The 13,169-nt window shown below is 35.4% G+C and overlaps 1 protein-coding gene across 1 annotated transcript in view; it reads right to left on the bottom strand.

Annotated features, from left to right (window-relative positions):
* Positions 1 to 6,147: 6,147 nt before the first annotated feature.
* ERGIC2 (ERGIC and golgi 2) overlaps positions 6,148 to 13,169 on the bottom strand; it is a 44,049-nt gene continuing 37,027 nt past the window's right edge. Inside the window, exons 12-14 of the mRNA XM_019961397.2 lie at positions 10,221 to 10,383; positions 7,449 to 7,531; positions 6,148 to 7,287 (exon numbers count right to left, since the gene is read on the bottom strand). Coding sequence (XP_019816956.2) covers positions 7,225 to 7,287; positions 7,449 to 7,531; positions 10,221 to 10,383 — 309 coding nt within the window. The 3' untranslated portion in view covers positions 6,148 to 7,224. The remainder of the gene's footprint in view (positions 7,288 to 7,448; positions 7,532 to 10,220; positions 10,384 to 13,169) is intronic.

Raw genomic sequence — 13,169 nt, 5'->3', positions numbered from 1 at the left:
TTTTCTGTGGGGAAGTTCACTCTTTCACCAGGACTTTAGTATCTTGATCACTCCAGTTGCAGAATGTTACCTGTACAATGTGCAGCCGAAAAGGACAGACTTCATTAGTGACTGGAAGTTCAGAGAACAGGTGTTGTTTTAAACATATTTTATGTATAATGCAAATGAATTAGTAAAAATCTGTTCTCAGATTCCCATATTAATAATATAACTGTTATCCCAACTTTCCTCATATTTGAGAGACGAGTGCATTTTAGATTGCAGCACTTCATGTTAAAAACGTGGGATATGATTCAAATAACAGTACCTGGGGCCTAAGTAACTAAAAATAATCATAACTACTAGAAAATTATATGAGCATAAAACATTCAATGTTAGTTATACATATGGCTCACTTCCTGGGATAATTGGTTAATACTCAGAAAGGCACATTCATGTGGTAGAAGTGTACTAGAGCTGTGAGGGCAACTTCTAGCCCAGTATTATTTGAAATTTTTCTGAACCCCATAAAGCACATTTGGGGTCGGGGCAGGGAGACTCTTCTGGGCAATGTCTTTCTCAATCTCATCTAAGTTATGTGAACTACTTTCCAGGGCAGAAAACCCAGCTCTGAAAGAAAGCAGCTGGTTATCTTCAGTTTGAGATTTCTGTGATTATGTTTAAGATAAAAACTATAGATGATAAAAAGGAAATTAAGATATAATTCAATGAAATTGGACAACACATAATAGTTCTAAGAATTTACTATCTTTTGGTTATTTTATGTTTCACCAACTCAATAAATTCCACTGATCATTCAGTTTTGACTTGATTAAATGAAAATTTGAATTAAAGACTGATTTCCTCTTCTAGTATTGTATCTTTAACTGCTGACTACTGCAGTAGATCTTCTCCCTCATCCTTAGGAAAATAAAAAGAAACTACCAGATGAATATGAATTAACACATTCCCATAATGCTTTTTCAGACACCATTAATAGCGTACAGAGCAGGATGAACACAGCCTTTACAGGTAGCCATTGCTGTGCCTCATTACGCTGCACCGTTACTAGGCAACAGGTCTTGCTCAGTCATTGTCAGTGCCTCAGTGGGCCCCACCCACAAGCAGCAATCTGTCAATGAACAACCGTTAGTTGTCCTGCTCAGTTATTGGTCAGTGCCACAGTGGGCACGCCCCACAAGTAACTGTCAATGAGGGACAACTGAGGAAGTGATTCAGCCAAGGGTCAGTGGTGTGGTGGTCATCAGGTGGAAAGGCAGATTCAGGCCTTCTCCTGGAGGCCCTCCAGCTCATCCAGCCTTGGGCCAGCAAGTGAACTGAAGGACCCAGGGAACAGACGGAACTATGTCCTGCAGGGCTCCAGAGCGCTCACTAAGGCCCTCCACTAGTCTTGGCCCAGACCTTGAGGAGCAGTGAACCTCCCCCCCATCCCTGTCTCTGCTACCAAATAGCACAGCCATCTGCCTTGGTTGCAGTCTGTGAGACCTGATCTCCCCTCTTTTTGGGCAACCTGAGGAGACTGAGGGCAAAGTGGGTTGGGTGCATGGCAGAGATGACAGCTTGGCAGGGTTTGGGGACCTGGACCTAAGGGAGCTGCCAACTGAGATCTGCCTCCTCTTAGCCAGGACCAGGACCTTGGAGGATGCAAGTTGTGCCTTGGGACCTTGCCCTTTCTTAACAGGACAGAGAATAACATTGGTTTGGTAGAGATTTACAGGAACATTGTTCCCTGATCACGACCTGACCTCAGGAACAAAGGATCTGATGCCAAGAAGTTTGCAACAACTAACCACGCCCTTCCCTCACCTTTTGCTTTTAAAGGGGCTTGTTGAAAGCTTTCACTAACTGGGTTTCTTAAGGCATCAGCCACCCATTTCCTTGTATGAATCTGTAATAAACCTTTCTCTGTTCCAAACTCTATGATGTTTTAGTATTGACAGACCTCACCTGTGCATCAGGCACATGGACTTGCAATTTGTAACACATGCTGAAGAATGTTCTACCTGTGGTATTAGAGAAATGACACAAACTTCTCTTGTGATGATTAAGCTGTAAAAGTAGGAATCTGCATGAAAGAAAACCCCTAGCTACTTTATATCAAGACCAGTAACAATTATTTGAGTGCCTAATATATACAATCCAATAAGAACTTTCTACTTTTGATGGAGAAGGGGACAGTAAGTACAAAGAAAAGGTTACTTTTTAAAAGCTTTGGTAATCCCTATATTCTGCACCCACAAGATATTACAGTAACAAACATTACAGAACTGAAAACAGTCAACACATGAGGCAGTTAATTCTAGAAAAAGTTGAGGCAGAAGGGCACACAAATCAGAAAAACATTTCTCACAAATTTATACTAACCTAACATCTCCAGCTAGTATAAAATTTAACTCATTTAAATTTTTAGCTCATTTAAATAACTGACTTAGAATCTCAAGGTAAAATTGACTTGAGAAGGGACTAATAGTAAGTAGTGTATCTCATAGTGAACATTAACAATTAGGTCAGCCTAAAGTTTCTTGTAAAGAGATCAAACTAGTCAATCCTAAGGGAAAACAGTCCTGAATGTTCACTGGAAGGACTGATACTAAAGCTGAAGTTCCAATACTTTGGCTACCTGATGCGAAGAACTGACTCCTTAGAAAAGACTGATGCTGGGGAAGATTGAAAACAGAAGAGGACGACAGAGGATGAGATGGTTGGATGACATCACTGACTCGATGGATACCAGTCTGAGCAAGTTCAGGGAGTTGGTGATGGACAGGGAAGCCTGGTGTGCTGCAGTCATGGGGTTGCAAAGAGTGGGACACAACTGAGTGAATAAACTGAACATTTCTAAAAATATCAATGTTTCAAAGTTCCAAGAATCACATGCAAATTTCCGTGTAACTTTTCCCCTGTACATTTTCTATGCAAATCTAAAAAATTATGTTTTGGGAACCATATACATATATGAAAAAATGCTCACTACCTAGATTACCTTTTAAAAATATAACAAATTGCCAGAATTGCTGATTTTAAGATATAACTGACTTGAGAGATAGGAATGCCCTGTGAGGTGCAGATACAAATATGACAACAGATACTTAACTGAAATTGAGTGTTAACAGCTAGAAGAGCTCTCTGATATAAAATAGATTAATATTTTAGGTGTATCCCTACTTTATTTGAAATATCAGTTCCAAGCCAGAATCATAAATGGGTTGGAAAGATGTGGAGTTGGGTCAATTTCACCAATTCTAGAAAAATATCTTAAAGAAATCAAAGGTAAGTATAATACAAGAAATCACCCAATTAATTTGTATAGTTGCTTGAAAGCAGAAGAGAATTTACAAAATATTTACTACATAATTATATGCTGTGTTGTTGAAGGTCTGCTTTAGTATGTAGTATGTATCTTACATCAATGTATACCTTTTGCCACACCTCCTCATTCTGGGCTTTACATTAAAATTATTACACAAATAGCATAAATGAATTTGGAAGAATTGTTAATGTCTTTTGATAAATACAACTTGCAGTCGCTGAAACAAAACCATTAAATGGTTTGCTGATTATAATCTGTTTGGGGCCTCCCTGGTGGCTCAGATGGTAAAGCGTCCACCCGCAATGAGGGAAACCCAGTTTCGATCCCTGGGTTGTGAAGATCCTCTAGAGAAGGAAATGGCAACCCACTCCAGTATTCTTGCCTGGAGAATCCCATGGACAGAGGACCCTGATAGGCTACAGTCCACGGGGTCGCAAAGAGTCAGACACATTGGAGTCAAATCTTTTCCTCACTCACTCGTAACACAAAAAATATAGAATAAATGGCATATGATACAATAATTTAGCTCCATCTGAAGCAAAAGGAAAGATACTGAATGATAAAGATTGCTGTAGTTTTTCTAGGAGGAAAAAGAAACTTAAATATGAGGAACTAAGGCTTATTTGGGGGTACATGATCGTAAAAGGACAAAAAATTATTGTACAATTTATTTTATTGAGTCCCATCTTTAGAATTGAGACACTGAATGAGTCTTTTGTCTTTCTTTCTGTTAAAACAATTTTAAAAACTACAAGAAAAAAAAAATCCAAGGCATTTTGTTTCCTACTCTTAAAATAATGCTGATTTAATCACTAAAATATTCCAAAAGGGGTGGGAGGAATTACAATAAATAAATAGTACTTGGATATTACTCCAGGCTTCATACCATAAGGTAGTGAACAAGTAGTGATCTATTTGGATAGTGCTGACAAAGGGTGACTCATTTTGGCTTAAAGGTTTGCTAGACCTCCAAACAGACAGGGAAGAGCTTAAGTACTAATTTAAAGCCTGATGAGATTTTAAAGATCCTAAGGCTCAGGTTAAGTAATTTAAAAAATACACACATCTCAAACTTAAGTTTAAAGGTTTTAAATTGTGAAACAAAGGAGCTGCATGTACATTTAATTTTTGGTACCTGAATTACTAACCTAAGACATCAAAAGACAATGTACAACATGTGTCTTTATACCATTAAAAAAATTAGATCTTAGTCATTCCTTTATGAATTCCAAAGCTTGTATTAAAGATTATAAACTCTGTCGTTAGTAAAGTTTTATTACAAAAATTCAGTGCTTTATATCATAAAATGTATATGAGAAAAGCATAATATTAATCATCTAAGTCAAGAATTAGAAATGTGTAATTCTGAGTTAAGCTTTTCCCAAGAGGTAGTCTGAAGTGTACAAATACTGCAGCAGAGAATTATTCATCTTTTTCATTTAAACATTTCATCTCTTTTTATAGGCTGTATGTATGCAAACACAGATGAAAAAGAAAACTCATTTCACATAATTCCAGATCTCAATATTAAAATATTTAGGATGGAATATATACACATAGATACTATGAATGCCCTAATAAAATAAAAAATTGAGTAATAAACTCAGGTATCCCCTACTAGAGGCATAGATAGATAGGCCAGTACAGTGTTCTCTGCCACGGAAAAGAAACACTTGGTGAGGTCAAAAACTGCTACTAAATCCTAATACACAAGTGTACGGCATCACCCATCATACAAAGGGCTGGTCAGAATCTTAATACTTTGATCGCCCAAAATCTGACCCTGACTATTCGAGGGATTTCAGGTGAAAACCTTTCATAACTTTTAAAATGGAAATCAATGGCAAAGTAGTTATTTTGCTTCAATGAAATTCCTTTTATACTCAGTTTTAATGGGACAGATTAATACCATTACAATTTTAATATGGTATTTGGAAAACAAAACGGTAACAATTAAAAATCATATATAAGTACCAAAATAATTTTTAAAATCCTTCTTAAAGATACTCAACTTTTATAATCCTAATTGAAAGAAAATAATTCTAAATCAATAGTTCTTCCTATTAAAATAACCCTGAAACTTAACTGAATTTTCTGACAAGCAGATTCACAGAACCAACATTCAGTCTAAAATAGCTAAAATTCTAATTAAAAATTCCTTTTCCCAGTCTACCTTCACTGGAAATAACATCTGAAGAAATCAGAAGTTTCTAAATAATGAGAAGGCCATTCATTATTTGGAATTTTCTGAATTTGAAAATCTTTCAAAGCATAAACTTGTCACATATTAGTTAACTTAATGGCTCTTAATCATATTAACTGTGTATTTTAAACAATGATGCTTATTATTTTCAAAATAGCATTCTTATATAAGCTTTACTATAAAGTAGTTTTATCAGTATTTCTTCTTCTTTCCATTATCTGCCCCAACTGCTTTCAACAGGACATTTTTCTCTTTTACCTTTTAACAGAAAGGAATTTGAAAAACTCTCACTTGTGGTGTCCTATTCTCTAAAAACCATTTAAAATCTTGTCTTTTAGTCTTGGTCTTGTTACTTACCTGGAATTTTTGTTTCCCCATTTCCCTAAAAGACTTAAACCATGAGGAACTGGTTGATGATTCTTCTACTGTCATTATAAAGCATTACAAAAGGAAAAATGATGTTGGCACATATATTCCAAATTTAGGTTTTAACAGCACCTGAGTGATATACCCCTCTTTTTTAAATCTTTTATATCACCTAGAAATTTAAAATTAATCCTAAAATAGTTAAGAAATCTAGACCAACACAATCTAATACAGAATCAATCACATTCAGGACACTGAATGCAGATAGTTCTTTCATAATACAGTTTTACAGTTTAAATGTTTAATATGATCAACATTTAATCATATTAATGTTTAATATGACAGTTTAATATGATAATCTCTCAGATCTGACATTGTCTTACTTAAATATTTGCCTCATACTTCTATTTTTAAGTTACCCTGTTGCCCACTACCACAACACATAAAAAATGCTACTTTTCCTCTTAATATTTTACAAACTGATAATTTCCATCATTAGCAGTGGATCTTTTTATTACTCATCCCCTGTTCCCAAACTATAACAAGAATAAGGATCATATTAGGAAACTTAGCATCTTTTTTTAACAATGTGCTTTCTTATCCCTGCATACGTGCCCACTATACAATTTGTGAATGATACCTCTGTTACATATTACAGCATCTACCTCTGTTACATATTACAGCATCTGCCCTTCTAAGTATTTACCTTAGTCTTTCATGACTTTGCCTTGAACAATCAGAAATGTCAATAGCCAGAGTTTAAAGAAAAGCAGTTACCACCCTAAGACCCAAAATTGGATAAATGGTCTTGTCATTATGGCTTAACAGTAATATGGCTATAACATAGGGACCCCGCCTTTTCCTTTATTAACAATGTGACCTGACCACACTTTTTAAAGTCTAGACTAGTTTTCCATATGTTTTACATATTTTATTCTGACATCATATCTTTAAAAAAACAAAGAGATGAAAATATTTGCACTTATCAATGCCATTTTCTTTAGATGTGATTTGACTTCTTCCTTCAGGCTCTTTGTCATCAAGAAGCAAGGTCTGATTTCAGTACTGCCCATCTGCTCTGAAAATATCAGAAGGGGTCATGTTCAAAGCAATACTCAGCTGGGCGTATTCACTGATTAGATTAGCTGCATAATTTCTTCTAGAACATTTGTAACAGACACGAAACATATAGGATTTCAGTTTGGGTTTCTTTTTTTTTCTCCCTAGGTGTGATTTCTGCTTCTCATTCATATTTTCTTTTCTTTGAATATATTGCACAATATTTTATTATTAAAAAAGGTTTTATGTCTCAGGCAAAAAGTTCTTCTCCTTTACTTGGGAGGTGTTAATGTGTATTATTTTCTAAAAGAGGTACATGGTTGTCCGTGTGGCCATCTTCAAAGGGAACCTAGAGAGGAACAAAAAGACCAAAGTATGAGTTTTATTTCTTACACTATTTCCTCTAAACATAATGCTTCATTTTGGGCAATTTCTTTCAGGCACCAAGAACTAATATTTATATTTAACAATGATACTATGACCTGGGATGGAAATCACTGTATCACTTACAGAATTGACAGGTTTGTAGGCTCCAAGTCTGAAACGACAGTAAATTATTTCAACTATAAATTTGCCAATTCCATGTAGCATGCCTGTAACAACAAAATGTTTGTTTTTAATTAAATTATGCTTTTAATGAAATTTCTTCCTATATTATTTATTTCCTAAATTTGTAAGAATATAAAACTCAACTAATTACAATGGACTAGGTTAAGGAAGGTTAACAGTTTGCTTTATTGACATCCACAGTTAAAAATATCAAGACAATTGGATTTTAAAATAAATGAACTTCTTTTCAAAATCAGAAGGCCACATAATTCATGACCTTGACAAAGCAATCTTTTCAAAGGTGCTTAATGTATCTTATACCACCACAAATTTAAATGACTCTGTTGTAAATAAAACAGTAACCACAAAAGCTATTTATTCATTTAAAAAATATACTTCAAACTATAAACTCCATGTAATATTAAACAGAAGTTAGCATAAAAAAGGAACTATTTAGGTTGGTACAAAAGTAACTGCAGTTTCAGACTGAATTTTAAATCATTAGAACCAGGCTCAAACACATCTTTTTTTAATTAAAATAGGAACTATTACAATCAACACATTGTTGCCAATGAGAAATAAGTTTGCTTATTCCTATAGCATAAAAATCCATGTTTTGGGATTCAATGAAGTCTTGGAAAGTATCTTCTGCCTCCTGCTGGTTTTGGAAGCATTTTCCCTGCAAGAAGTGGTCAAGATGCTTGAAGAAGTGGTAGTCAGTTGGTGAAAAGTCAGGTGAATACAGCAAATGAGCAAAACTTCATAGCCTGATTCGTTCAACTTTTGAAACGTTGGTTGTGCAACCTGCAGCTGGGCACTGTTGTAGAGAAGAACTGGGCCCTTTTTGTTGACCAGTGTCAGCTGGAGGTGCTGCAGCTTTCAGTGCTTCTCACTGATTTCCTGAGCATACCCCTCAGATGTAATGATTTCGCCTACAGAGGATTAGATGGGTGGCAGACCACCAAACAGTGACCATGACCCCTTTTCTGGTGCAAATTCAGCTTTGGGAAGTGCTCTGGAGCTTCTGAGTTGGTCATCTCTGGATGTCATATACAGCCCACTTTTTGTTGCACATCACAATCCGATTGAGAAATGGCTTGTTGCACAGACAAAGAGAAGACACTTCAAAATGAATTTTTTTATTTTCAGTCAGCTCATAGGCAGCCACTTAAATCAAGCTTTTTCACCTTTCCAAATTGCTTCAAATGCCAAATGACCATAGAATGGTTGACACTGAGTTCCACTACAACTTCTGTAGTTCTAAGAGGATCAGCTTCAATGATGGCTTTCAATTGAAGCTGTCAATTTCCAATGGCCTGCCACTACACTCCTCATCTTCAAGGCTCTCGTCTCCTTTGCAAAACTTACTGAAGCATCACTGCACTGTATATTCATTAGTAGTTTCTGGGCCAAGTGCACTGTTGCAAGTTGTCAGACTGGCTGCTTTACAACCCATTTTGAACTCAAATAAGAAAATCACTTAAATTTGCTTTTTGTCTAACATCATTTCCATGGTCTAAAATAAATATAAAATAAACAGTAAGTAATAAGTCATTAGCCAAAAACATAAAGTGAGAAATGAACATTAAAATGATGTATACATAAGCACATTTATTCTAATATCAAATGGTAAATTTCAACAATGTAAAAACCACAGCTACTTTTGCACCAACCTAATATTTCCTTTATCCTTTCTATTTTATTTTTCTTTCTATATTTAACACTCAAATTTTCACAATTACAATTCTGCAAAAGGAAATGGCTACCCACTCCAGTATTTCTGCCTGGAGAATTCCATGGACAGAGGAGCCTGACAGGCTACAGTCCATGGGGTCTCAAAGAGTCAGACATGACTAAATGACTAACACTTTAACTTTCACAATATAGCACTTCTTTTTTCTTTCAGATTACCTTTAAGAAAATCCCATAACCTTAAAGCAAAATGATCAGAACTCATAAAATATTATTAACTAAAAAGCTGGCTGCACATATTTCATAGTACAATGTATCATAAAATATAATTTTGTATTCTATACTGTTAAAAATACCTTAATTGAAAAAGAAAATTTATGTTCAAACTATCTACTGCTTCCAGGCATTTTCTCATCTAATCCTACAACACACTTGCAAGTTAGATATTATTATTCCCATTTTTTATAGAGAGAAAATTTTAGAAAATGTAGGTGACTGACACAGGGCTATCACCATGTAAACGACACAACCTGGGTTCAATTCTAGGCTCTCTCTAGCACACTGTGTGTGTAGTCCCTTCAGTTGTGTCTGACTCTTTGCAACCCTATGGGCTATAGCCCACCATGCTCCTCTCTTCATGGGAGTCTCCAGGCAAGAATAATAGAATAAGTTTCCATTTCCTCCTTGAGGTGATCTTCCTGACCCAGGGAATGTACCCACATCTCTCTCATCTCCTGCCTTGGCAGGCAGGTTCTTCACCTCTAGTGCCACCTGGGAAGCCCAACCACACTAAATAATCTCCCTTAAGTCACTGAATACAGTGAACTTAAGTGTAACACTTAATCAATACAATCTGTGACATCTGAAATTAAATCTTAAAGAAAAAGTTCTTTAAATATCGAAACATGAAAATGTATATATATACAATATATACAAAATATATTTCTTGCCCCTTTTGAGTAAAAGTATCTTGACTGAGTGTGAGCTATACTTTTAGAAATTAGACAAAAAAAAAAAAACAAAACAGGAATGAATCTTAACCTGTTGTTGAAAAGATTCCTCCAACAATACCACAAAGTCTTACAAAAAACTGCCAGAAAGGCATATGCTCTTCGGTAACTGTCACCATAAGAGAGCTGAGATCATATTTCATAAAAATCCCAGAGACTCCATGGCTGCCTGCAGCATGGTTAATAACACGTTCCTAAAGGAAGGCAAAAGGAAGGGGAAAGAGAGAAGGAAGACACAACAGGATTCACGTCATTAGGCTACTTGCATACAGTCAACAAGAAGCCCTCCAGCCCTCCTGAACAAGAACGACATCCAAATCTCTTCATGAATTGTCCTGCTAGATCAAGTTCTCTATTATGTATTCTTTGTATGACTGGCTTTTGAAGCAATCAAAAGAACTGAATCATTCTTTCCCATTTTCTCAAAAAAATCACTTTACGTACAAGGTTTCTATTAACCCAAGACTTTACAACTATATGGCACATTCTTCACTGGCCAAATCATTGAAAATCAGCACACTGCCCAAGAAGTTCATTTGGGTTTTTCTGTAGCATCATAAGGAAAAACCCAAATGAACTTTTTAGCCAACCCAATACATTCCTATTTTAACATACTTTTTTGTAATATTTCTTTGCTAAGATTTTACAAAATAATTATACTTCCTTGTCATTTGAAAAAATTTAAAAACAATTTCACTTTCTGTTGTTCATTTTAAACTATATGAGATATAGCACAGGAAGAAAGAATGCATTAATTTGAAAGACTGACTACTGGTTCAGTTTTTATATGAAATTTTTTTCTTGAAAGGAGTGTAACTAAATTTACAAACCTACCATAGTGTGCACACTAAGTGAGAAAATAATGTTTTGTTTTATGCTGTTTATACTTCAAAAATCAAGCTTGCAAACTTCTAATACATCTCTATCATAGCATTCCAAGGGACTCTCGAGTCTTCTCCAACACCACAGTTCAAAAGCAGTCAATCCTAAAGGAAGTCAATACTGAATATTCATTGGAAGGACTGATGCTGAAGCTGAAGCTCCAATACTTTGGCCACCTGATGCAAAGAGCTGACTCATCAAAAAAGACCCTAATGCTGTGAAAGATTGAACGCAGAATGGGACGACAGAGGACCATATCAATGGACATGAGTTTGAACAGGCTCCAGGAGACAGTGAAGGACAGGGAGGCCTGGCATGCTGCAGACCATGGGGTGGCAGAGAGTCAGACACGACTGAGTAACTGAACAACAGCATCATAGCATGAAACAACTATGATACCCAGTGCTTTGTTACGACTTTTGTGTCAAGCCTTACCTGTTTCTACTACGTTGTAACTAAACTACAAGCTTCAAGAAGACAAATAAGAAGGAAAATTATAGCAACTCATGTGGGTACTACAAAATCTCTTTGCCTGTTAGCACAACAGAACTATTGTTATAAGCTTATTCCTTACAAGCTTCCTTATAAGCCATTGATCAAGTTTCCAATATAAAATGACTTCATCTTAAGAGTTCTGATAAGTTAAATATAATGCCAAAATAATAAATATACTGTCGCCATCTATATGAGATGATGTCGTTTCAGGGATCATGGTGTCTACATAACAAAAGACTCGTAACGGTTCACTTTTGGTCCAGGACCAATGAAGGTCAGTGCTGACCTTATCATCCATCCATTCTGCCAACTTCAGTTACTTTTTCTGACAGTGAAACACAACTATTGTAGTTACCCTATCAGTACAAACACACCCCACAAAGGCCAAATGCTCTGGGATTCTGTTTTTCTTTTTGATTTACTTATATCCTGGAGATAATTTCATATCAGTAAATAGGTATCTTTTTCTCTCTCTCTTTTTAAAGTTGCATGTTCCCCCATGTATGGATGTATCATGTGGGTTGTTTCCAGTCTCTGCAATTACAAATAACACAACTAACAGCCTCATACACACATCACTTCTGTTCTCTTAATCTTTGGATTCAATTTATAGAAGTAGGATTGCTATGTCAAAGGATAAATGCATACATCATTTTTCAGATATTGCTTAACTCCCTTCCAAGCTATTATGCCACTTTACACTTTCTTAGCAATGTATATCACTCATTTTCCCCAAAGCCTTGTCACTGTGTAGACTGCCTGACTTTCCAGTGTTGCCAACCTTAGCAAGAAATGGTATCTCCCCAGCCATACAGAAAAGCAAACACAATATATACTTATAGACACTTTAGCTAGTTTCTCTCTCTCTCTGTGTACACACACACACAGTTATATATGTATACTTGGTTTTTCCCTTCTGAACCATTTGAAAAGTTATAAACACATGATACTACATCCATAAAAACTTTAGTACTTAGATTCCTAAGAATAAAGAAAATTCTATAGTTATTGAGCTCATAATCAACGTAAGTCATAAGATTATCAAAGGAAAATCTCATATGGAGGAAAGCAAATTTTTAAAAGCACTTAAATTTTGGAATTTTTCTGGACACTAGTATTTGAATATTCACCATATTTGAACACAATAAGTAAATATAACTTATAAAAATAAACAAAAGAAGAAAAAAGAGAAGAAAAGAAAGAAAATATGGTCCCAGAGTAGATGAACAATCTGTTAAACTGTCCAATTCTAAAACTCTGCTCCTCACTGTCAATATTTATTTATAGAGCTACTCTACCCTAAGGTTACAGAACCTTTTTCCTCTCAATTATTAATAGATGAATACAAAGCCCTAACTTAAGAAGGAAAACCCTCTAAACCTGCCGTGTGAGTCACAATAACCATGCATGCCCCAGGGTAGGTGCATTAATTAAAAAATAATGGTGAAATTAGAAAATCTGTTGGCAGATAAAAACCTGCTTATACCAATACATAGGAAAACATCAAAAATTAAGATATTAAGAGAAAAATAATTAATATCATCATAGTTTAACAGTTTATTGACAGAAAACATTCTAGATTTTTAAAATCTACTTCTTTTCT

This window comes from Bos indicus, chromosome 5 (genome assembly GCF_029378745.1).
Source record: "Bos indicus isolate NIAB-ARS_2022 breed Sahiwal x Tharparkar chromosome 5, NIAB-ARS_B.indTharparkar_mat_pri_1.0, whole genome shotgun sequence".
Classification (NCBI taxonomy): Eukaryota; Metazoa; Chordata; class Mammalia; order Artiodactyla; family Bovidae; genus Bos; species Bos indicus.
Note: the sequence above shows the minus strand (reverse complement) of the source record. Positions and strands in the feature narration are given on the sequence as shown.